This window comes from Carettochelys insculpta, chromosome 16 (assembly GCF_033958435.1).
Source record: "Carettochelys insculpta isolate YL-2023 chromosome 16, ASM3395843v1, whole genome shotgun sequence".
NCBI classification, from domain to species: domain Eukaryota; kingdom Metazoa; phylum Chordata; order Testudines; family Carettochelyidae; genus Carettochelys; species Carettochelys insculpta.
In genome coordinates this window covers 32,129,301-32,155,512 of record NC_134152.1, presented here as the reverse complement: position 1 = coordinate 32,155,512, position 26,212 = coordinate 32,129,301, and the positions used below count along the sequence as shown (strand labels likewise).

Here is a 26,212-nt window from a genome sequence, read left to right as displayed (position 1 = left end):
GTTTCTTTATATTTAATATTGTTATAGCTACAAAGACTGTAGCTTCATACAAGGGTGTAGTTCTCTACTCTTCAGTGAATCATAAGTTCACTGTGATTAACTAATGAAGTTACACTAAACTCTAAACATCACTTTGAACTTCTTGGTAAGTAGTGTTGCAGTAGAAGGGCCAATGTTGCAGCTTTAGTGCTGGAGCTCAAAAAATAATGGCCAATGCCAGGAACTGGAACAAAGCAAAATTTGGAATGTTTTAAGCATCTTGGATATTTTGGCAATGGAATAGCTACTTCCTGGTTTCCCCACAGTGACATTATAGAATTATACCCTATTTCTAGTAGGGCTGATCCTTGCTGGGAAACTGCTTGTTTATTCCATGCACGGCAGTATAGGAGTGCAAATCTTCCTTGTCTCTCATTCTAAATGCAATAAGGGGCTCTGCACTAAGGTGTAATTCATACATGGAACAAACTGAGCATGTTGGGAGTGGAACCTGCATTAGACATTTAACCTTTAAAAGACACAAGAGGATGTTTGTTGTAGAAAACTTGATTGAGAGGTCAGGAATTTTAACATTTTATTTTGAATGTTGATTGGCCTCTCTCCAATCTATTGTTTCATAATAGCTGCAGCATAATGAACGACCAGAAAAAGTGCCCTGATGGGTCTGGAGAACAGGTATTAGCATCTGCCAATTTGTAAAAAGACAAGTGGAGGGCTGGCTATTGTAATAGCCCATTTATATAATTGCTTACCCATAAGAAAGTGCAAAGTATTGAGCAACTGACTGTAGCTGAGTTGCTGTCTCTCAGGGAACATAGCAGCAAAAGGAAACTGCAGTACTTGGAGGGGACAGACTTCTTGCTTTGTATATGAGAAAAGAATTGTTAACCTGATCTGTATCAGTTGCTCAGCTTGGGCTGGCAAAAGAGAATTCACTTTTCCCATTTTAAACTTCAGGATGGATCATCCAATTTCTAGGTGAAGCAAGTTCTCCCTTGTATAAGCCTCCCTCTGTTTTCTTGCACATACTGGGTACTAACATCTTGTTTTCTTGGGAAGTGGGCTTTTAAATTCATCCAGCTCCCTCTTCCACTTGTGGTGGTGGTCTTCTAAATGGAGGTCAGACAGATTCCTTACTTTCTGAAAATGAAGCCATTTCCTGTCCCATGGAAAGAATTTAAAAACTACCAAATCCATATCAGAAAAACAGTAAAGCTACTAAGTGAAGAAGATGAAGTTAGATTAAAATTGTGGAAGGAGGAGTAAGTGATTGCTGGTAATGAAAAGAGGGAAAAAATCAAAACCAGATTACTTTGCTCTTGAAGATGTCTTTGCGATGGGCAACGGAAGCTGTTATGCCAATGCATGTGTGTAAGCTCTCCCCTACTTAATGTATCTGAGTCTCTCCTCAGAGGTTAAGAGGCTAGTTAAGGTTCTATACCCTAACACCTGTGGCTCTTAATGAGAGTTCTTGTGGTCTTGACCTGGAATAAGAATACACCAATTTGCACGTATATTGGAAAGAGTGATGTGGAATGTAAGAGGGTGTGTGTTTCTGTGCCAAAGTGAATGTTTGATTTTTAAAACTAACTGCAGAATAAAGTTTATAAAGCATCGAGTTGTAGGGTCCCAATAACAGCCTTTGCCACATGTGGTTCAGGCCATGGTGTTTGACTGGTTGTACAAAGTTTCCCTGGGTAATTGGCCTTTTTTCTTGTCTTTTCAATTTAGTGAGGCAATTTTTATTTCTAACAAATGTTATTCCACATTTACAGCTTCAAGTTCATTGGGCTTACCAGGTTTGCTGCTGTACCAGTAATTAACAGAAAGTACAGCTTTCACAACAGAATGTAGTACCCATGATCATAGCAGAGGTCATGTTAGACAAATGAGATGAGCTGTTCTGAGTATTCTGGGAAATTTAGTCTTGCTCTTGTGCTATCAGGTAGGTTAAAAGTTTGGGACACAAACAATGAGTGAATTTTGATACAGGTTGTCTGTTTCCCTGTAACAGGTTAAAAATTTGTTAATGTGCATAACATTGGTGTAGTAAAAAGTCCCACTAGTGTGTTGCCAATGCCCTAGGATAATTAGTATAGTGATTAACCCTATTAATAACTCCCCACATTTCAACAAAGCCAGAGGATTTATCCAGGCCCTTGCTGCTGTGGAATGGGATAGCTCAAGTAACTTTTTCAGGGCAGTTACTACTACAGCTGAACAGTATGAAGAGTGTGATGGGCACCCTGTGGCCTGTAGCTCACAAAATCCCCACTTGCCCCTTGTGGCCAGAGCACCCAACAAAAAAAAGGCAAATGGAGATTAGTCTGATCTCTTTAAAGTATGGTAAGGTGCAGTGGCAAAGATGTGGGAGGAATCTGTCACTGCAGATATCAATGTTGCACCAGCTGTGGGAAGTCTTCCACTGCAAAAGTCAGAAGTATTAGCATCACAATGCTTTGAACAGTAAGGTGTGAGAGAAAACTTAGAAGATGATAGGAAGGTAGTACATGACTGACTGAAAACCCTGCATCTCCTTTCCACCTTGTCCAAACAAGCACCTCACTACACAGCATGTAAAGGGTGGTGCAAAAATAGTTTATTACGATATAGTTTATGTAAAGTTAGGTAATTATATTTACAACATAGTAATGGTCAGCTACATCCACGGGAACCTGGCATGTCTCACAGGATTTGTAAGGAATAAATAGTGTGACAAAAGTGATGTTTCTTATTACAGTGAACAGTTCATCAGGAACAGTGACTTTTTTTTTTTAAAGCACTGAAATAAAAGTAAGAGGAGGGGGAGAGAAAAGAAGACTCCATTCATACTCAGTGTCACAGGGGTCTGAAACGCACATGCATTCACCTTTTTAAGAGTAAATTAATCTGGTCTGACACATCACTCTATTGTTGGGTGAGGTGTGTAGAACCCTCGCCTTAGGCACACCATTCAGACCTGCAGCCTGATGGGTTTAGTGTTAGAACACAGCTGCCACTTTTCCCTGGTCACCACTCCTGTTTCATGCTAGTTCTGAGGCTAGTCTAGAAGTCTTTTAACCAGCACAGTAGTAACCCAGGAAGTAAGTTACACACTTTCCTGGGTTTGATCTGCTGCCATCAACACTACACAGTCAGGTTTGCAAGTTGGGCAGGTAGTTCTCTCTGTCCTGCATCATCACAGGAACTAGAGACATGGTTGATTTTTGAGTGTTCACCATATACCACAATTAATTGCAATTTCTATTTTTGTCTCCACCAGGGACTCAGGGTCTTGCCACTCAGCTGGTAGTGGATGGCGCATGCATTTCAATCAGGAACTGATCTTTCTTGATCAGGACTGGTGATTGAAGGCATGCACAAGACAGGACAGAATTAAGGCAATCCCTCAGCACTTACTGGGTTAGTAGTGTGAAGTGAAGAAGATTGATCATCAACACTTGGGTATTTCTTGCCACTTCACAGACCTAACACCCAAACGTGCACCATTTCTCTCTGTCACGTCTCCCCCCCCGTTTAAAATCTCAAGTCAGCCCAAAACTGTAGGTCCCAAAAGGATGAATGTGAATCGAAAACTAAGAAGCCTCATTTGCTACATATCAAATCTTTAGTATGTTATGACAAACTTTGCTCTCTCTAGATTAAAAACTTGCTGCCCTATCCAGCAGAATCTCAAGACAGGAAAGGTGAGGAATAGTCTGTGATTGCACTAAACTAATAAGTCAGGGGCCAGGTGGATTAGTGTTGCTGGTACCAACTCAAAGGCTAGTCAAGTTTCTGTTAATGCCTCCTGCTCCCTCATTCTCCTGTAGTAGTCTCTTAAAGTGCAGGCTGAGGCAAGTTAAACCCCTAGAGCAGACAGCTTTGTTTTCAGCCCCCATTACTATTCAGCGTCCTTCGCCAGTCATGCAACAATATTTCTGCAGCCATTTCTAAGAAATGCTCTGTAATACAGTGGTAGGGATCACATCATAAGTGCAACTCAGTAGTAACTACAAGGTATTTAAAGTTATATTTTAAACAGTTACTTACATATCATTGTAAGTTACAGTAAATTTCCATGCTGTTGTACAATATTTAACTGCACAGCTAGGAGACAGTTCCCTTGTAAATTCCATGTAGCCTTACAAAGTAGCTTTAATGCTGATGCATAAGTGAGTTACAAAATTATACACAAGGCCCTAAAATCCTAGAACCTTAGTTCACTCACTGCAACAGAGCTAAGTTACCGTGCAAGGATATCTGTGTATGCTCTAGTCACACAGTAGTTACTACTATATATAGATAGCAATTTTGCACATTCACAGGGTGTTAATGCCACTATCAAATACAAGATTACTGAATTCTCAATGGAAAAATGATTTATAGCGCTTCAGGTTTACAGTTTTCAAACAGACTGGACACATTCTTTGGACAGGTATCTTCAAAGCTAAAGGTACAAGTCAGAGAATTGTAAAAGACATTTATAACAGTCATCAAAAACATTCTAGTAAGAGGACACAGGGTAGGTTCAACATCTTACACTCAAATCTCTTCCAACCCCAACAGAGACTCTGTGTTAGAACAAGATTTTAAAACAACAAAAACAGAACTTAGTCATACACACAAAAACTCTCCGCTAACTTCTGAGTAATAAATATTTACATTGCGTGCTTTGAATACTATACAGGTTTTAAATTATTTTAAAGAGAATAACAAAGCTTTTTTTAAAAAATGGAAAAAATTACAAAGTAAAGGCAAGCTACACTGAGCGTGCATGTGCTTAAGTGTTCACAACAAACTAAGTACTGTATATGAACCACAAAAATGCAAAGGTCTAGAGGAATTCCAATCAAGTATATAGTCATTACAAAAGTGACATTTTACAATGCTTAGGACTGCTTAAATGCACTCCATTCAGCTTGTTACAGAAAAATAGCTTTGTGTTTTGCACATCAGCACAATTCTGCTTTTGAAGCAAATGGAAAAAAATTGCTCCCTCTTGTAGATGGATAAAGGGGGTGGGGGGGGGGGGAATCACAGTTAAAAAGGAATTATCTAATTGTTTCCAGAAGAAAAAAAATGCCAGAAAAATTCTCCACAAAAGACAAAACTTTGGAAGCAATTAGAAGTTGTATATATTTCTAAGGCTACTTAGAACTTGGTTTTACTAGACCTCACATTCTGGTACTTTTCATAGTGTAGGACTGTCTAAAATGCAGCTGCTTGCAATACATATATATTTTTTCCACACTATATATTGTGCCTTTAAGAGCACTGCAAGCAAAACAGCTCCCATGCCTTTTTTTTTTTGGTGTCATGTGTGGAGGGTGCCTGGAACAGCCAGAGGAAAAGTGAATTGCAAAATGCCCTGCTGTTTCACTCACATTGGAAGATGCAAAATGGAATCTGTGTCTTTGGCAAAGGGGGTGGGAGGGAGGGTTCTCTTGCTATGTCCCTCACCCTCCTCATCAATTCAATCTGAGAAACACTGATTCTAGCCTCCTGGAGAAAAGCAGAAGGCAAGACTAGGGTGAAACACAGAACAATGCACTCAACCAAGACTTGCATTTTTTTTTAACCTGTGCATCTGCAGGTAGATCTGTGTTTACTGGGGGTTGAGTGGAGGTGAACACACTGCTTAATACTTGAAGGAGGGCCCCTCCCAGCTCAGGTAAGTGCCCATCAAAACTAGGAAGGGAGGAAAGTGTCATGAGGCCTATGCCAGAACAGAAGGGCATCCTTGCACCACAGTTTCTTTGTTCATGACCTCTGGAAGTATCAGTTATTACAACATGGATGTGTTTAGTTCATTTCAGTTGGGAGTGCCACAGTCTGATGGGATGGAGAAACAGATGGGCACAGAACCAGCTGCTCTGATGTCTCCCTTCAACACCTGACTTTAAAAGGCATACCCTATGCATAGCAGAAAAACATTAAAAACAAAGCCAAAGTCATTTTCTGGAGATGTCTCAGCTTCATAACGCACTCTTATAAGCACAGAATATAACCACCACCATGTTTGTACAAGACCTTTTGTTTAGGTGTTTAATATTTTAGAACAGCAAGTTCAATAAAACAACACCTGTTTGATCTGTTAGATTCTTAGAAGCTTTACAAATATATACCAAACAGTGATCCCAGTCACCCTGCCATGCACAGTGTGTACTTCCTCTCCAGAGAAACTTTTCTTGTGATGCTCGTTCTTTGTTTGGTTACAGCTGGTATCTCTGGCTCCACTTCACCCCAGTAAAACAGCACGTGTAGTTAGCTTTCAGGTATAGTGTGTAGGTCCAGAAGGGTGGTGCAGGATGCATTATCTGAAGATCCCCAGTAGCAATCCTTCACTGAAAGATGCACTCCCATGAGTTCAGATTTTCCTGATCCATTAATCCTGGCACACCTTGAAGCAAATCCTTTCAAGCTGATCCACTGACCCAGTAAGATGGAGGTCACAGGGTGACTGGAGTTTGCAATAAGGTAAGAAATAAAGAGATACGAGCCTTAAAGAAAAAATACCAGCTAGCCTGAACAAACAACTTGCTTAAGCCTGTTACTGTCAGTGTCTCATCCATCATATCCACATCCAGGACTTTAACAAAACTTCTACATACCTCCTCAAGGGAAAAAACTGACATGGTCTACTCAAAGCTTCCCTAATTACAACCTTTTGCTTGGGGTATGTGCACATGAGAAAGGATAATGGTTTAAGAAATACATCAAATCAAAGATTCTATTTAAGCAGCATCTGTCTGCCTCACTCCTTGGGACCCGGTACCTCACAAAAACAAACCTGAACAAGGCCTCCTCTGTCCTGTCCCCCACCCCCCCCCCCTTAATATGACTCTTTAAAAGATAATTATGGGACTAGGGCACAAGTAGACAGCTTTTCAGATTAACCCACTGGATCTGTCATTTCTTCACTATCACCTCATTATGCGTCTGTCTATTCCACTGCTTGACATGCTTCTCTCTGCTCTTTTACACGCCTATCAAAGTGCTTCCACTTTGCAAACAAACAGTGCCTTTCCACATGTCCTCACCCATGTACATTATCTGGGTCAAAAGATGGAAAAGACAGTCCTCATTTCAACTAGTTTTCCTTCACCTCTCCTGGAGCATCCAATTCAATATGCATGTCCCAAAACACCAAGCTGTCCATCAGCACGCTGAAACCCTCCAGACGACCTCTGCAGCAGTTCATGTCACTGCAGCACCAGCCTAATGGTATCTACATCTGTGGGGTTCCACCAGACACTTCCTCCTCTAATGATCCTTCTCCAGTATTATGAAATTAGGAACTGGACAGAGGTAGAGGTAAAAGTTAGATCCCCATAACTCACAGAGTACCTGGTCCAAGCAGAGAGACAACCTCAAGAAAAGAGTAGCTGAACAGGGAAGCGGAGAGCACAAAAAGGTGGTTTCAGCTCCCTGGGATCATCTCTAATCAGTATTCCTCTGAGGCTCTGTGCAATAAAGCTGTACCACAAAGAGCATCAGGCCATGCTTAGCTATAGAATCATGCTGCAGCCTCCATCCCATGGGCATGCAACTACATGGAGACAAGGTGTGACGTTCATTTCCCACCCTTAAATGATCATAACCAGAATAAGTGAACAAAGCTGCAATTATGTCACTGGCTAGCAAGAAGATCAGAGCTTGGCCGAAGTTGGGAGAGAGAGAGGAGAGGCTTTTCCAAAAGGAGAACAGAACACATATTGCTCAGATGGATTAACAGTAAGAAACGCTCACTGGACTCCAGGGGAGCACAGGCTGGGCTGCATCCTTGGAAACATCACATTTCAGTGGAGTCTTGACAGAAGAATTCCCAGTGCTGAAGGACTTCATTCTACCCATGCATGTATCCTAGAGGTTCCACCATCTGAAGGGAGAACTCAGGATTTGGAAGCTAGCAAAGGGAAGAACCCCTCCACTCCCAAACAGGCTGTGATGGAGCAGAACAACAAAGGGATGATTTCTTCTGGTGAATGTTCATGGGAGAGGACCAGGAAAGGTCAGAGATGGAGTCTCTGGGTCTCACAGGTAACATCTGAATACCTCTGCAGCATGTGGAGGGACATACGAGATGCATGGAAAACTTCAAGCGAGAAACCGTGCCTGGCAGTACCTAAAGGCAGATGCAACCTGTATCCCAGCACCAACATCTCCACTGTGCAACACATCCCCTCACAATTTGTGGGGCTCCAGAGTTCAGGCCAAAAGCCACAATGCCCATGGCTACTTGTAGCTTCCACTGAAGTCTCACTTTCCATTGGGATACCCTTCTCCCACCTTCATCTGAACTTGGCCTCCAAATGTAGTGGGTAGGATAGCGATCTTGCACTGGTGAATATGTGGAACCCCACTGAAGAGAATGGAGCTACAGGGATAAGTTGGAGCTGAATCAGGCAGACAACTTTGACATCTTTCAAGCACAGAATGAACAAACAAACAACAGCAACATGCTCAGGCCATGCAGAGTGGGTGAGAATTTGGGGCAGGGAGGGAATGCTTTTTTTTTTTTTTTTTTGTCTAAACAGCGTCCCCTCTAACTGAATAAAGAGCACCAAGGGAAGAAGTCACATTTAGTCCTCCTGGGTTGGAAGACAGGCCCATGCCTTGGCCACTGGAGGTTGGAGAGACCCACTACTAGCATCACCAACAGAGTTACAGTGTGAACAACATTGCTCTGGATGGAATCGGAGGCTAGGGTTGGGGTGATTATGGGACTTTTTGAAACAGTCTCTAGCCACCAACCAAACTGAGAATTCACTGTGCTTTTTGGGCATCTGTGGGTTACACAAGCAGCTCCTTGAACCAGGAATGCTGAGCCGATGGCAAACGTGAGCGGCTGATGGGAGAGACCAGAAGTAAGTTTCAAACCTAGTTTAGACAATAGTACCAGAGTCACTAAGGAAGGTTTGGTGTGTTCTTTGGATTGTCCAACCACAAAAGCTGGCTGGAACCTCCCCCACTGAACGTGCATGCTACCAGCATCAGCAATGGCTGCGCCTCTGCACATGGGGGTGCCAAATGGCCCTTTGTAAACAAAGTCTTCCAGACTACACTCAGTATTGTTGGGGCAGAGGCCTTCATCAAAGTGCTGGGCAGGGCTCATGAGAAACACTTCCCTTTCACCAACCCGATCAGGCAAATACAGCTAGTGAACTGTGCAGACATGATTTGTGAGAGGCAATAGCCTAGCTCACCTACAGGGTCAAGGGCACATTCCAAATGTGATCTAGGCCTGTCCACACTAAATAGCCATGGTAGGCTAGAAACCACTTGTGTGGGAACAGGCCCTGCTCTCAGATTTGAGGCAGGAGTTGCCTTTTCAGTCAGTGGTGCAGGGCACAGAACCAAGGAGGCACACAAAGGAGGGACCACATGAATGCTGTTGCCAGCATGGTGAATAAGCCACCATGGCCACTGAAGAGTTGAGAGGGCCTATAGAGATTCTTTTCCCCTTCCCTTTGCCAACCCGTACGGGTTCAATGCTGCATCTCCAGAACTGGGCTCCCTCAATCCTCTCTCAACAGGGCAACTTCACGCCCTTGGCCTCATGCTGGCAGTGCTCCTAAATGGGCTTTTAAGAGCCTGATGCTCTTTCAGGAGCTGGAAGCAGGCAGGAAGATGTCCCGGGAAGCCGTGAGAACAAGCAACTTCTGAGGCTCTTATTTTCGAGCAGAGCCTGGAAAAGTAAAATGTAGCCATAGATAAAAATATGAAAATTGGAGCTATGGGCTGGTGAGAGGAGCGGAATGCAGGAAGCTGATGAAAAGGGAGCAGCTTTTGGACTCCATGGTGTGTTTACGTTCACATCCAGTGTGGACTGTCTTCCCCTCCGTATTCCTCCTCAGACTGGGAGGAAGAAAGCACTCTCACACATCGCAGTTAATGGAAGCAGGAGAGAGTGGCTGGAGTGGGCTGGCTGTAACTGGCTGGATTTGAATAGACAGGCCCTGCAGTTCAGTCCCTGGAAGCACAGGCATGATGAGAAAAGAGGAAAGGGGAGGAGATGAGACTTAGTGGCAGACTTTTTTGGAATCTGTTTAACAAACAGCTGTAACAGGCTGAAAATCAGATCCCTAGCCATCCTCACAGCAGACTCTCATTGTTCTCTGGCAGCTGGCGGGCTGTTGGTGCTGTGACCCAAGCACACAACTCACTGACAGGGCTACTTACAACACAAACTGACCTGCCTTTCTGGATGTTTTGACCACATGCTTTTCCCTGGAGAAGCAAGGAACCAAAGCTCAGAGGATGGGCTCATGGTGTAGTACTTAGCACTGGGCCATGTGACAGCAGTAGAGCTAGGTCTGGCCTACACCAGCTAGGCCGTTTCTAAACCAAAGCAGTTGGTACAACAGAGCTAGCTTATCAATAGGCTCCTGAGCCTTAATACTGACACTTAGTGTAATGGTTTACAGTGAAGGAAGGAGCCAAAGGGGACAGAAGTTCCTCCTCTCCTCTCCCTCGCAGTCTCTGACGCATCTCATGATGCAGAAAAAGAAGCTGTGAAGTCAAGGTGGCAGGGATGGGGAGAACCATCAGCCTCACTTAGTCCGATTGGGAGCATCGAGACGAACAACAGCAAGGAGGATCATAAGGAACTAGGAACACGCGGTGCTCAGGCCGTGCAATCGCAAACTAGGAGGTGCACGTGTTCAAGCTGAAGGGGGAGAACTAGTCTTTCTTCAAGTCCCTGGATTCAAAGAGTTTCAAGCGTTCTTGCACGGTCAGGCCTTCCTTCAGACTCTGGGAGAGAAGAGAGGGACAGTGTCAAACACGGAACTGCAGGAGTAGGTGATAGCAGCCAATGGGCATGGGGTAGGTGCTCAGGCACAGGAAGTGTGGGTTGGAGAGAAAATGCCTCCCTGAAGGAGAGATTAGTGGAACATGCTGGAGAGAACAGACTATTATGGAATGTTGTTATTGATGAATCACACCAAGCACACGTGATTGGAAATTAACCGGGTGACAAACTTCAGAAGTAAATGAAAGGCACACAAGATCGCAAGCATGATTAACTTGACCCTGACATCATCCCTGCAGCTTGAAAATTACAGAGCAACAGGGCAGCTTGACCAATGGGCCCTTGTCTTTCAGAAGACCCAGAGCAGTACCTCTTGGTTTTGCTGACGGCAACTGCTATGGTGCTAAGCGTCTCTGTGCACTGATTTCCCTAGTGCATGTGTGTGACTAACATCGATTTGGGACTCATTAAGAGTCCACTTTAGGTGGCTGTAACTCTACATATATCCCAAGCTTCGTCCACACAGCCTGAGTAACAATCTCACTCTTCTTTCAGTTGACCTACGCTGGAGGATTTTCAAGCACACATTGCCAACTAAGGCCCTGAGCTGGACTATGCATCTCATTACACATTTCCTGTATTTTCCAACAGGGGACCAATCTGATGACCTGATCCGGATTTTAAATCCACGTCTTCAGAAGTGAAAGACTCAGCAAGACAGCAACTTCCATCAAAAACTTTTCCAGCCCATCTGGAGTCTGGAGGAGGAGGACACAAGTGGCTGCCTGATTTATTGCTAATCCCCACCCCCTGTTGTATGGCAGAATCCCATGCTTATTGCATTTTGGATGGATGGGTTCACCCAGTGGCCTGAGCAAGTGTAACCACAGACAGCAGGACAAAGCCACAGGTGCACTCTATCCCACCTCAAGGCTTGCCAGGGTGGGGGTGGGGGAGGGAGGTTTGATGCATACTCCATCTTGGCAGACTCCTTTCCTAGGATCTAGCATGCAAAGTCTGCGCACTGTACAGATGCAAAAGATAAAACTCTGCTTCTATCTCAGGAGTCGGAGGGAAGGGGAATGGACTACTTTCCCTGCTCCGAAACAGATGTGCCTTGCTGATCAAAAACTGGCAGCCAATCTGCCAAGGAGTTTGCCAATTTGCAGGCAGCAAAGTCATCTGTGAGGCAGTTCACTCTGTGTCCTTTGCACAGTAATATCAGTGTCTGGACACGGGCTTTGCAAATCAACTTGTGGCAACTCTACAAGGCACACAGCTTTATACCTAGGCCCTGGCAGGTAGCTGTATGCAATGTTCCCATTTTCTTTTGAGTCCCTTGGCTGTCGTATCAGAAAACTAAAAGGGCACAATGTTAAGTCACGTAGACCCCAAAGCAAGTTTTGGTTAACAAGGGGCTATTAAGGGAGGTTGAAGTTCCAAAACCTAGTGTAGTCAGTGGTTATAATACTGCAAAGAGACTGCAGTGACCATCGCATTTCTAAAGCATTCTCCTGCATCATGAGAGAAACAACCACCATCTTTTGGCTAATGCCTGAACAGCAGGGTGTGTGAAAATGACCTATCTGGTTTCAGTGTTCAGGCTCACAGAAACATTAATCCATTATCAAACGAGAGCAGGAACTGGGATTTTTTACACTTAAGTTGAAATAGTATTTGCTCTCTCTTTATCTGACAGAAGAAAATCATTCAAAATTCAGGATTGTCTCCACCTGACTCTGAACATGAGCCGTATTGAGCCTACTCAAATTAACAGAGTACCTTTAAATTTCAACCTGGACCTTTGAATTTTCCTGTCTCTTTATTGATCAAGACACCATAATACATTAGACTATACTGCTAAGAGTAGAAAGCCAAGCAAACCCCCTCACTTAGCTCACTTATGCTGATACTATAGTGCACAGTTTGGTTTGTGATAAGGACGGCCTCATTCAAATTTCCACCAGCCCACACAATTCCTTGATCAGCCTTTCAAACCCTTCCTCTGAACCCCATTGAAAACCAATCCCATTTCATCTCACAGATTATCCCACTCTCAGGGCCACATGCTTCAAACCTTCCTGTTGCTGCTGGTTACTGTGGACAGCTCTGTGATTAGAACAGCCCCCTTTCTCATCAGCCTGCATCCACCTACCAGATAAGCTCAGAAGCTACTAACCCATGTCTGTGATAGGGGAGTTGTTAATGAGGTGATGAATGGTTGCAGCCACAACCACTGGGTAGCCAGAGCATTGCTCGGCAGCAAGAGAAAGAGGATTCTTCCTGGTGAAGCATCTCCTGCATTTGGGTATGTATCTTTTAAGAAAGTGGCAACAAAAACCACAAGGAAGTGCAGGATGCTCCCTTTGCAATGGAGAACTGGAGCAGCTACTCCATGCTGCCATCTCAGTGGCATCTACGTTGTATCTGACGAAGTGGGTCTTCGCCCATAAAAGCTTATGCTCCAAAATATCAGTTAGTCTATAACATGCCACAGCACTTCTTGTTGTTTTTGCGGACAGACTAACACGGCTACCACTCTGATACATCTCTGCAGGAGATTCAAGGTAGCTCTACTGGCCTCCTTTCCATCACTTCTAGCTGTTCTTCAGTGGTAAGGGAGAGTTCCTAGGCTTCGCCCAGCCCCAAGCTGACACTACCAAAACCAAAACAAAAAAGCAGTCAAGCAGCACTTTAAAGGTTCCCTTTGTCCTGCAATGGCTGCATGTCAAAGTGAGTTTAGTGTGAGGCATGCACAGTCATTCAGCATGCACACTCGCTGTCCCGTACCCCTGACACGGCCAATGGGGGAGCATGCCCAAGAGGTGCACACACCCTTCCAGTGATGGATCTCTGTGCTGGTGAGGGTGACAAGAGTGGCTGAGAGAGAAAACCAGGGATGGGCCAGACTGATTTCATTTTAGGATAATCTGTTCCCTGTCCCAAAGATCAATTTCAAATCAGTACATAGGAGAAGAGTCTTGTTTGCCATGGAGGAGTGAGCAGGGCATGCAGAGTGGGCCGCTCCTTGGGGAGCTGAATTATTTGGGGGTGCTGGTTTGGTTACCTACATGACAGGGAACCTGGACTCTGGTTCATTTCAGTTATCCCATGAGACCTGCTCAATAACGGACTGTCAAAGGAAAAAGCAAAATAAAGAAGGAAAGAAAACAAAACAGAAAACAAAACACACATAAATCCTAATTGCATCGATGCTCCCGCAGCCCCAAGCCCCACTTTCCCTCCTTAGTGGGACAAGCAGACAGCATGCCCCAGCTGCATGGCCTCCCTCTCCCAAGCACTCCAATAAACAGACACAGAGGGAGTCAAGGATGACAAAGTAAACAAACTGAGGTGGAGGGGGGAGGGCAACTAATAATCAGACTCTTAAGAGACGGTCTGCAAACCAGCACCTCCGCTGCACCCTGCACATGAGAGGGAGATCTGTGCATGCAAATTGGGTGCCAGATGCAAGCCTGTACAGTTCACACAGTGGGGGCACCTTGGCATCGGGCTCTAGCTGCTTAGTCACCACAGGAGAAATGACAGCCTGATCAGAAGCTGGGGGATGAGCCTTGGCTCCCACTGCGTTGGGAGAGGGTAGAGTTAGAATCCTGGGCCCAGCTTTTCACACTGCCTATTAACAGTCCAGTATCAGCATGAGATGGCTGAACATCGGTGAGAAGGGGAAAGGGGAAGTGACAAGAGATCTGTGCGATAGCCCAGGCACTCAGTCTAGGCTGGCTGGCTGAAGTTCTCTTTTGCTCTTCCCATTCAAGCAGGGTGCTTGTGGAGCCATGGAAAGGATTAATACCCTGAAGGGTGAAGAGAACTGGGGGCAGGTGGCTGCAGTCTGATTTGGGATACACAGCAAGTACAGCATGGCCAGGCTCTAAAGCTCTGAGAAATACTGAGCTATCGACCTCAGTCTCCCCAGGTAAAAGAAAACATTCGGTTAAAAGTAGCCTTGTACCAGAGACTTCAGTGAATTATACTGTATTATCCCTGAGGTGCCATTCACAGTGATATCCAGATACTTTACCACCCAACTTCAACACATAAATGGGGAGTAACTGCCAGAGGGCATCCTCCCAGGAAATGCCTGAGAACCAGGCCATACTCTCTCTGTCTTAAATAGCAACTTCAGTAACTGTGGGTGTTAGTGTCACACCTAGATTTTACTAGGCCAGGCCTCACAAAAAGGCAAGGGGACCAGCTCTGCAAGGGTCATTTTGTAAAGCAACCACTCAGTGCAACACCCACACACACACAAAAAAAAAAAAATCTCAGAGCACTGCAGGCTGGGAACTTGCTGCTTTATTTCACTGCATCACAGCAGAGTCGGGCAAACTATGTGAACAGGGAGAGGGGATGGAAGAGACAGAGCAAGGCTACATCCCATAATATTCTGGGTAACTCAATTAACCCTATTGTGACTCCTCTCCTGCCATCATGTTGTGAATGGGAGGCAGGGGATGAGGCTGATTTATCACCACATCTGTGAAACTGGTCTTCCAAGGGCCCGACCAGTACAAAGGTGACTATTCTTTCAGCAACTGCTCTGGGCAGGGTGGTTCCTCCCTCCAGCACTACACAGTGATGCAAACACAAAGACCAGTATTAAAGGTGGGAAAATCTTACCTCATCTCCCTACCAATCATCCTCAGTTTACTCTAGGAAGTTTTCCCTGCAGCAACCCCCGCAACATCCTCCTCCCAGAGCTGTGTGGGGTATTCACATCACCCAGACAGAGAAACACTTACCTTTGACCTGATATTCCTTAGCTGCCGGCTAACACTGGATCGGTCTTTCTTCAAGAAGTCGGGATTGCTTTTTGATTTCATAATGTCTGAAGAGATCAAAGGGAACAGTGTGAGCCTGCTGCTTACTGCCCTACAGCTACAGAGTCTTGATCCTGTCACAAGGGAGAGCAGAAGATGCCCTGGAGTGATGCAGACTTATCCTATGAGGGTGACTCAGAAGAGAGCAGCCACAGCACTACACAGCCACAAACTTAATAAGGCATCTCACCCAGTGACCACATGAGACAAGAGGCCCCCATAGTGCAAAGTGAAATCCTTGGGTGACCAGGGCAAAGGTAGTTTCCAAAGACCCAGGGAAGCTTCCTGTCCCTAAGATGGATGGAGGCAGTGCCACTAGGGTAAGAGGGGACTTCAGGCCCATTCAATCCTTGGCCTCTCTGCAAGGTGTTTGGGGACTGGGACAGTCTGGAATGGAGAACAATTTGCAATGAGGACATTTGCCTCGTTAAGGAACTAGACTGAGATCCTGCTCCCCATGCCAACTCTGACAAACCCCCCAACCTGGGCCATGTTCTAACAGATAATCTGGAGATGAACCGCTGCTAACCTCATGAACAAGCTAAGCCAGGCAGCCAAGGCTCCAACTTAACCTTGTGCACAACCTGGGCCATATTTTTCCCTAGTGTTATTCCAATAAGTTAAGTGGTGTGACTGGAGGGAGTATCACAGCCCCTGTGTTTGAATCTCCCAGCATTCACAGTGGCTATATTGGAACTCCTACATATCCTACCATGCCCTCCCCTGATTCATCTAGGCTCCATCACACTAAAGCTGGTAGGAGGGAACAAGGCTGCTCAGCACAGCAGAGGAACTAACCATATCCTGACACTGTGGTGTTCTCGGGGGATTTCTCGCCCAGTGCTTCTGTGGCTGCCTTCAGCTGCTCTTTCAACCTGCTGATGTCACAATCTGCCTTGGCCTTCACAATGCTCAGCTCCGTGTAGATGTCTTTGTACTTGTCGCTAGCATATTTCTTATCCTAGGAAAGGAACAAGGAAAACCAGTAGTGTCATCAGAGAGAGAGAGACAAACTCACGGAACCAGCAAAGTTGAGTGCTTACAACAACAAAGGAAGCAGCATTCTGGGATGGACCCAGGAACTTCCAGCACTTTTTGTTTATCACTATGCTGTGTGCTAAAGCCGCAGAGAGCTTTCTGGGAACAGCAAAGGCAGAACTCTGATCATTCTGCCAAAACCACGCTTAGTGGCAAGTCCATGCATGCTAAGAGGAGAGTTCCCTCTGGCTAATGGCTATACAGGGTCTAGGACACACAGCTGGGCAGTTCTGATTCCATCCATTAGAGAGCAATGCCACACATGCACACCAGCTAGTTTGTTACAGAATTTGTTGTTTGCAGCTTTTCGTTTTAATCAGGAAAATGACATGGAGCTAAGATGTCGAGAACCCGCCTTGGACAATTAATCACCCAGAGTATCTGGGCCCATCTGCAGAGCTTGTGTGTTCATAATATGGGGTACTTAAAATCTGATGGCACAGAAAACTGGGACAAATATATTTACAGTAACATCTTTCCAAGAAGAGACCAATGCAAATCCTGATTTGATGCTGCCACATGTTTCATTTATACCACAAAGATGATAAGTCCCAACTGGTAAGTAGTGATGTCAGTTAAGGCAAAACAATGCTGATTCGACTTGAAAATAAATTAGTTAACCCCTCTGAAAACAAGGACACCCATACAAGATGGAAGGCTCCTTATGGGTTTGTTCAGAGATAGCCCTACCACAAGCATTACCCTCAGTGCTGTCTGCAACTCATCCTTCAGGGAGCTGATCTCCTGCTTCAGGTACTGGATTTCTGATTCCTTGACCCGCAATAGGACCTGTAGGGAAAGACAGACCCAGCATTTTCACTCAGTAACATGGGCTTCCACACACAGATATATACTAAAAGCCATAGTTTCACATGTAATGACCTAGGCCAGGTAATAACTGAACAAATAGGTCATAAACAACAGTCAGCATGGATTTGCTAAGAGCAAATTGCATCAAACCAACCTGGTACCTGTCTTTGAAAACATAACAAGTCTGATGGATAGGGAAGAGGTGGTAGATGTAGCAGCAATGAAGGGTCCTGTGGCACCTTATAGACTAACAGAAAAGTTTAGAGCATGAGCTTTCGTGAGTTAACTCACTTCTTCAGAAGCAGCATCTGAAGAAGTGAGTTAACTCACGAAAGCTCATGCTCTAAACTTCTCTGTTAGTCTATAAGGTGCCACAGGACCCTTCGTTGCTGCTACAGATCCAGACTAACATGGCTACCCCTCTGATACGTGGTAGATGTACTATACCTTGATTTTAGTAAGGCTTCTGATACAGTCTTGCATGATCATCTCATAGACTAACTAGAGAAATACAACCTAGGCAGGGGTCTGCAACCTGCAGAGCCGCCTGTGTCTTTAAGGACTTCTTTCTGGCTCCCAACATTATAATTGCAAAGTTTTAAAACAAAACAAAAAAAAAAACCCTCCTGATTATTTTTGATAAATGGTGAACAGCTAGAAGCCCCAAAATGAACAACTCTTATCTAAACAGCAAACAATATGTGATCACAAAATGTTGGAAAACTCCCCCAACAGCCTCCAGAGAGAGAGAGCGCGAGAGCACTCGGGAGTGAAAGTCAGGAAGACAGTGGTACAAACACACATGTAAAGTGTGAGGAAATAGAATACGTAAAAAGTTTGTGAATGACCTGCAGTTATCATGTATCGCGTGACAAATCAGTGTGTGTGCTGTTCTTAAAACAGGGGTTACAAAAAGTATGATTTGCTGTTATTTATTAAGGACTGTTTTGTATTCACATGCATTGCAGCTCTTGATTTATTGAGGGTTTTTTTAAAACCAAAGTAGGAAAAAATGGCTCTTCTTTCTATTTGGTTGCCGACCCCTGACCTCGATGGAAGTACTATCAGGGCAGGTGAGTAACCAGTTGGAAAACTATTCCCAAAGAATAGTTACCAGCAGCTGATAGTCAAACTGGGAAGACATATCAAGTAGGGTCCTATGGGGATCAGATCTGGGCATACTTTTGTTCAGTATCTTAAATAATGATTTAGATAATAGCAGAGAGAATACAAAGTTTGTGGAAAATACCAAGAGGGAACAAGTTGCAAGTGCTTTGGAGGATAGCATTAAAACTCAAAAGGATCTGGACAAACTGGAGAAATGGTCTGAGGTAAATAGGACGAATGTCAATAAGGACAAATCCAAGGTGCTCCTTTTTGGAAGGAGCAATGAGTGTGTATGCATACAAATGGGAAATGACTGCCTAGGAAGGAGTACCATGGAAAAGGATCTGGAGGGTCATAGTGGATCACAAGCTAAATATCAGTCTATATTAATACTCTTGCACAAAAAAAACAAACATCATGCTGGGATGTATTGCTGGAGTGTTGTACCCAAGACACAAGTAGTAATTCTTCAGCTTGACTCTGTGTTGGTTAGGCCTCAACTAGAGTATTGTGTCTAGTTCTGGGTTCCACATTTCAGAAATTGGAGAAAGTCCAGAGAAAAGCAAAAAAAAAAAAAAAATGATTGACTGTTTAGAAAACATGACTTATGAAGATTGAAAAAGTTGGACTTGTTTAATATGAAGAAGAGAAGACAGACTGGACTTAACAGTTGTCAGGTGCATAAAAGGTTGTTAGAAAGGAGGTGCTCTCTTTAACCTCTTAGCATAGGACAAGAAGCAAAGGGGTTAAATTGCAGCAAAGAGAGGTTTAGAGTGGACTTGAGGAAGAACTTCCTGTCAGGATGGTTAAGCACTGGAATTAATTGCCTAGGGAAGTTGTCTGTGTTACTGGAGATTTTTAAGGACAGGTTAGACAAACACCTGTCAGGGATGTTCTTGATAACACTTAGTCCTGCCTTCAGGGCTGGGGACTGCACTAGATGACCTCTCGAGGTCTTTCCAGTCCTGCAATTCCATGATAGTTTAATCCAGACTGTTCTTTGGGATCGTTCAAAGATGGTGTCCACTTGTGGAGAGAAAGCTGTGCATGATTTTTGTGCCGATAATGAGTTGCACTCACATGCCTCTATCTAAAACCCAGATCCAATGCATCACGAGCCCACATTAGGGATGGAAAAATGGAGGGCAGAGGTTAGAGTGTGTACCTAAGGCAAGAAGAGGATCCAGAGGAAGAAGGAGCCAACAAGTCTATGATTGTAATCCCCCATCTCATTTTCAGACCACACCAGGCATGATTTTAATGTAATACTGACCACTCCTCCCCATTCTTTCCAGCCCATGGATGGGCATTTTCTCATGAGTGCCCAAGATGTACCATGGACCCACTCATGAACCAGGCAGGGGTCAGGGCCTACACTACAGGGTGCTACTTGCCCATATAGAGCTGGGATCATCTGCAATCCCTTTTGTCCTCAAAGCAGAAACAGATTTTTGATGGCAAACTCCCTGTCCTCTCCTGCTGCTAGTAAAGGGGCAGGACACTTACCTCTAACTCATAGGCATCCTTGCCCTGTGTGAGAGGTGAGCCAGCAGCCTCTCCCCCACCCTCCCCAGTCCGTAACCGTGTGATCTCCACAGCCAGGCGGTTATTCAGCTCCTGGGAAGAGAAGAGAGTCACTGAGTGAGAAGAAGGGACACAGGATTTCTATGTCCCATGCTCTAGTGGGTTATTTTGTCCCCAGTTGACATGCAAAGCTCCCCCTGTGGGGCACCCCATGCATTCAGCTCCATTTGAGCTACACAGTATTGCATAGGAAGAAACAACTAGAGGAATGCAGACACCAGGCAGGTCCTGGGGACAGAGCTGGGAGAACTCTCCTGCCTTTGGTGCTAGCTTAGATTTAACATCACTTCACTGTTATTACTTGGGCCCAGGACAGCAGAGCAGGCACAGCCAGGGCAGATCACCCAGTTAGCCTTGCCTCCAACTTCTCTTTCCCCAGGAGAAGCCACACACTCCTCCAGACAATCCCATTGTAATCAATGATCATGAGAGGACCTCTAGGGCAGCTGGTGCCTCACCTGATTGTGTGCATTGAGCTCCTGGTTCTCTCGCTGGCACTGGCGGAGGGCCTGCCTCTCAGCCTCCAGGGCCTGGGCCAAGTGAGCATTCTCCAAGCACTTCTGGGAGTACTGCTCTGAGAGGACTTCCAGTTCCCGCTGGACTGACTGCAGCTCCTCCCTGCAGAAGGGCAAAGCCAAGAGACAGGCTACAGCCATGTCCATACCACAGCTTTCTACCAATGAAGGGGACACCTCACAGCCCAAGGTGAGGACATCTGCCTAGGGCATGAAGTCGATACTCTGCTTTTCAAAGAAACTCATGGTCAGGTGGTCAGCTAGCTCCCTGCTCTACTGAACCCCCTGCCTGTCCACCAGAAGGGACCTCTGGCACCAGGGCTGCTGCCAGGGGGCAGAATGTCCCTGGGGCCTAGCAATTTAAAAGGGCTCAGGTTTATTACAGCAGTAGCAGCTGGAGCCCCAAACCCCCATGCAATACTGTCCCAGCAGCATGGGGGAAGGCACAGCCGTGTGGGTGGCACTGAGGGCTGGCTACCCTAGTCCGCCCCTTCTGCTCAAGGCTGAGGGCCGACCCTACTCCCCTCCACAACATTGTCCAAAGCCCAGCAAAATCTGTTGCCAGCCCTGGTCTCGGTTTAGAGCAGTGCTCAGCAACCTTCAGTGCCTCATGGCACACTTCAGCATGTGTCATAATTTCAGGGTACACCCAATATATTATAACCCAATCCCCTCCCCGTCCTGCAGGGCCAGGTCCCCACCTCCCCAGACTCTACCTTGATTCCTGAGACTCATCAGTGCCACCGCTGCCACCACATGCTTCTCCAACCAAGCAGTGCACTGCACAAGTCCCACCCCAAGGGGATGTGGGGTGGGGATTATAGAACCCAGGACTCCTGGCTCCCTGCTCTAGCCTCTAGGATAGATTCCCACCCACCTCCAAGGGCTGGAACAGAACCCAGGAGTGCTGGCTCCCAGCCTGCCTCCATGCTAACTCCTGGACTTCCCCACTCATGGGGGCAGGGGAGAGAATAGAACTCAGGCATCTGGCTCCCAGCCTCCCTGCTCTAACTACTAGGCAAGACTCCTGCCCCTCTCTTGGTAGGGGACAGAACCCAAGAGTCCTGGCTCCCAGCCCCCTAACCATGAGACTCTACTCTGAGGCACATTAAGCGCTACTTAACAGCACACCAGTTGCAGAACACTAGTTTAGAGGGTGGACAGGGCTGAGCATTATACTTGGGCATAAGCCTTGTACAGCAGCTCAGCTATTCCTCCAACTCCCCTATTAACACCAGTTTGGTTCTCACTGAAGACTAGTGCTTTTGCTTCATGCAAACTGGTTTCAATGAGCTAATAACAAAGGCCCAGCAGGAAGGAATCCATCACCATGCATCTGCATACTATGTTAACTGTACCAAGGAGAATGCAGATATGTGTATCTGGAGACTGGAAGTGTAAACATGTCTGGAAACCTGCACCGGGGTGGCAGAGGACTACAGGTCAGGATTGTGGAACACTGACAGAGTAGTGTTGAGGTCTCTGGCAGGGCAGAGATTAGGATGAAGGATCACCAAGAAGAGCTCCTACATCACCTTCCATATCTGGTTGTACTCTGTGCCAGTGCCTCACTTCCAAGAGGAGTAAAACCATGTTTTGTGAGTCAAGCTAATGCAGAGTATTAGCAACACATAGTGTGGTGGGGAGGAGAAGAAGAGGGGAGAGAGAGTAACCTACAAGTACTGCTTCCTGAGGGCCTCAATATCTGAGTTGACACTGCTGATCTGGGAGCGCTGGGTTTTCTCCAGCTCCCTCTCTAGCTCCTCACGATGGGCATTCTTCATGGCTTCGATGGCTGCACAGGATGGAAAGAGGATTAATGCTCTGCAGGAGGCAATGAATTTACCACTTGGTCCAAAGATTCTCCTCCCACCAAAATGTGAGTCACCTTGGTGAGTAATTTCCCCATTTCACAATCACTTTATTACATGGCACTAGCCATAAAGCAATGAAAAGGCTTCTTCAAATTCAACAATTGCCAGAGTCACAGCTCCCTGAGTTATGGGACTCCAAATGCACAAGGCCTGGGCTCAGGCATTTTAAATTCTCATAGACACAGAAGAATGAAGTCACCGTGGAATGGGTAATAAATCAGCCCAGCAATAAATAATGCCTTCCTCAGATGGAACAGAAAACTAACTGGGCTACATCAGCACCAAGGAGACTCGAGGCAACGCTCCATGAATCACTCCCACAAATCCTTGTTCCATCAGCCCTAGCCTCTCACCCAGCTGTGCCCCAGAACCCTCATATCTTTCCCACATTTATACTCTAGGGCCCTTCTCCTTTCACCCACCCTGATCTCCAATGTCAGACTGGAGATTAGCCCCTGCACTCTTTACTGTTCATGCAGCACCTTCTGCCCACCCTATCTGGAGTGCTCCATCCACCCTACCCTCTCCTCATGCATGCAGCTGAAGGGTCCGTCCGCTCCTCCCGACACCATACATGAGTGTAAAAACTGCTCTGCTGGCCCTTACCTGAGATGGTAGCAGCTGTTTCTTCTGCTAGCAGGCGATCTTTCTCTTCCCGCAGTTTCTCCAGTTCCCGCTGGTGCTGCCGCTGCAGATCCTCAATCTTCTTCTGGTGTGTCTCTTCCATGGCTGCAAACCCTCGTTCACATGTTGCCTGCAAAACGCAAGAGAATTAGGCTGGAATTTACCCTCCTAGCAGAAGGTCTGGAGCAATGGGCTCTCAGGCAAAGTGCCTGCAGTGAGCACACACGCACTGCCCCAGCTGCCTGGGAGAGGAACACAATGCGGATCAGGGAACAGATGGGCAGACAATGAATGAGTAAGCACACAGTAGGTCAGAGAGCAGAGACTGGCAGATCTAGAGGGTCTTTCCCAGCTCAAACTGTATTGGGCAAGGAGAGGCCCAACATCTGGTCAAGGGGGGTGGGGTGTTCCATTTCTGAGATTACTCTAAAGGGCTTCATCCAACATCCACTGAAATGAAAGGAAAAACTAGCATGGACTTCAGTGGGGTTGGCATCAGGCCTTAAATGGCAGAAGGAAAATGTACTTAACAAGGATGCATCCCAACCATCTCTTTGTTAGCTTCCTATCTTCTACTATGGAGCCTTGCTCTCAACAGCTCACCAGTCCTGTGCTGGAGTTCATTCACTCCATTTCCTTTGTACCACCCATTGCTTTCTGCACTCAGGACAGAATCACAAAGCCAGAAAATCCACTCGCTCCGGGAATCCTTCCCATGTTCTTCCATCCCAAACTTCTGCTGAGTGACAGCCCCTGCATGAGTGTGGCACATGATGGTAATGGTCACAGCCAGGGGGTTCTGCTGGCCAAGACTCACATGCACTAGCAGGGGTTTGTACGGGTCCAGGATTGGTATGCTAGGGAGACATTAACAGGGCCATATGTGAGGTCCAGGACAATGGCTGCAGGGGCTGTTTAAGCTACAGTGACAAAGCTCTCCTTGGATGGGGAGGGGGGGATACCTGCAATTTTGCATAGGATGTAGCTGCACCATGATGGGTTTTAAGTGACTACTATTTCCTTATTTTCGAAAGCAATTAAGTTTGCACTCTCCAATCTCTTTTCAAACCCATAATCTCCAGTGCAGGCTACAGAAGGAGCATGTGACCACCACTGAAATGTAGCCACATCTGAGGTGGAATGTGCCTGTTTAACAGCAATGCTATATTATAGTTTGTTCATCTTCACACCTCCTGAACTAAATATGAGCAGAGTAGCCATGTTAGTCTGTAACCACAGAAACAATGAGAAGTCCTATGGCACTTTATAGACTAACAGATATTCTGGAACCTTAGTTTTTGTGGGCAAAGACCCGCTTCACCAGATGCAAATGACATTGCATCTGACGAAGCAAGTCTCTGCCCACAAAAGCTTATGCTCCAAAATTTGTTAGTCTATAAGGTGCCACAAGACTTCTTGCTGTTTTTAAGATGAACAAATACCACATTCTACAAAACTATCTGACAAATTCAGAATGGTAGAGTTAGACGGGCAAAGCAACTGGCAAAGTACAGCTTCAGTTCTCCATGTAGCAACAAATGCATTTGCCAGATTGTCGTGAATGAGAGCTAGGAAAGGGTTAAGCAGTTTTTAACCAAGCAAAAGGGAGGGGGAGGAATTATGCCCTGGAATGTGCAAGAGCCAATGAGATTCAACTAAGCAAATATCACAACTCACATCCTCCTTTTATGTGAGAATCACATAGAAGGGAGGGCAGTTGGGTGGGAGGGCACGAGTTCCCTCGAAGAACTCCCTCAAGTTCACCGAAACTATGCAAGTAGGGAAAAGTGTTTCCATAGACACATTAGGGAGTTTATTATTTATTTTCATGGGGGGAGAGCTGGCTTTAAAACTATTATGCCTTTCAAACACTAAAGGTAAATCTAGCCTACCCAGAGGATCGACCCAGTCAAGGTGAATCTTCCAGAGTTCAATTTTGTGCCCCTGGTAGAGGCATGCAAAATCAAACTATCTGAGGTTGGCAGTCGACCCCTGTGCTCCTCAATATCGTGAGGAGTCAGGGAAATTGATGGGAGATTTAGTCCCGTCCACCTCCCTCTGTGAAGACAGCCAGTTAAGTCGGTTGCAGATAAGTTGATTCTAGTTATGCAATTGCCATAGCAAGAATTGCTTATCTACAATTGACTTATCTGCCTAATGTAGACCTGCCCAAAGTTGCTTCACCCAGGGATTACAATCTCTGTGATACCCCAATCCAAGTTCCTTTTCTATGTTCAATGCTCTGCTGTATTCCATGTTGGGGGGAGATCTCAAGCCAGCAAGTGGGAAAGGAGTTTGCAGCAGCTTCACAAAAGGGATTCCTAAGTGACTTTTTGGGGGTTTTTGCACTTGGTTGGGGCAGCTGCCAAATGACTCCAGGGAAACTGGAATCAGAGAATTTTCTGTCTCTGTGGGACATTCAAAGCCAGGGTTTGGCCATTTTATTAAGCTTGTCAGCCTCCACTACCCACACTGATGAGAGCCAGGGTGCGGAATCAGCCATGACACAAATGCATACCTTAAGAAACAAAGCTGGAGAGAATGCAACTGAGATTTCAGCAGCTTTAAAGTGCTTCATAGTCAGGGCTTAGACCAGTGATGGGCAACCAAGATTAGTGAGTGGGCCTTCGGAGTGGCCTGCCATCTTAGTGAGCTCCATGGGCAACCTGCAGCCCATAACCCATTGGGGTTTGATCTGCAGCTCATGCACTCCACCTGCCCTTCTCCCCCATGTGCCTCTTGCACACGGTGGGCCTGCACATCCTACTTCTCCCCCTCCCTCCCAGCACTTTCAAAGTGCCATAAATATGTTGATTTGTGCTCTGTCCCCACTCGTCTCCTTCCCTCCCAGTGCTTGAATAGCCCCAAACGGCTGATTTGTGGGGTTTTTCTCTGGGAGGGAGAGAGTGGGAGGAGTAGGAATAGGAGTATGAAATCAGTAGATTCATGGCACTCCAAAAGCTCTAACAGGAAGTGGGAGGAGTAGGAAGTGTGGCATTACTGTGTCTCACTGCACAAGCTGCAGGGCAGGGAGCAGACAGGGTGTGTTGTAGGCCACATGCAGCCTATGGGCTGCAGGTTGCC

The 26,212-nt window shown here is 45.8% G+C and overlaps 2 protein-coding genes across 12 annotated transcripts in view; one reads left to right on the top strand and one right to left on the bottom strand.

Annotated features, from left to right (window-relative positions):
* PLD6 (phospholipase D family member 6) overlaps positions 1–26,212 on the top strand; it is a 56,589-nt gene that overhangs the window by 2,526 nt on the left and 27,851 nt on the right. Inside the window, exon 3 of one of the 3 annotated variants that reach the window (XM_075010781.1) lies at positions 14,515–14,684. The exons of 1 other annotated variant lie outside the window; for it this stretch is intronic. In XM_075010781.1, the coding sequence (XP_074866882.1) occupies positions 14,515–14,592 (78 nt within the window). In that variant the 3' untranslated portion in view covers positions 14,593–14,684. Of the gene's footprint in view, positions 1–11,386; positions 13,800–14,514; positions 14,685–26,212 lie in introns of those variants that run through there. One more of the 3 variants, XM_075010782.1, reaches the window with a different exon arrangement.
* The window catches only part of MPRIP (myosin phosphatase Rho interacting protein), a 183,742-nt gene continuing 157,531 nt past the window's right edge, over positions 2–26,212 (bottom strand). For 5 of the 9 annotated variants that reach the window (XM_075010774.1, XM_075010771.1, XM_075010775.1 and 2 more), the window contains 8 exons: positions 23,111–23,258; positions 22,308–22,425; positions 20,574–20,733; positions 20,038–20,148; positions 17,317–17,403; positions 16,375–16,537; positions 15,499–15,584; positions 11–6,442 (listed from right to left, as the gene is read on the bottom strand). In XM_075010774.1, the coding sequence (XP_074866875.1) occupies positions 6,368–6,442; positions 15,499–15,584; positions 16,375–16,537; positions 17,317–17,403; positions 20,038–20,148; positions 20,574–20,733; positions 22,308–22,425; positions 23,111–23,258 (948 nt within the window). In that variant the 3' untranslated portion in view covers positions 11–6,367. Of the gene's footprint in view, positions 10,738–13,806; positions 13,869–15,498; positions 15,585–16,374; positions 16,538–17,316; positions 17,404–20,037; positions 20,149–20,573; positions 20,734–22,307; positions 22,426–23,110; positions 23,259–26,212 lie in introns of all 9 variants that reach the window. The other 4 variants (XM_075010779.1, XM_075010780.1, XM_075010773.1 and 1 more) reach the window with 4 other exon arrangements.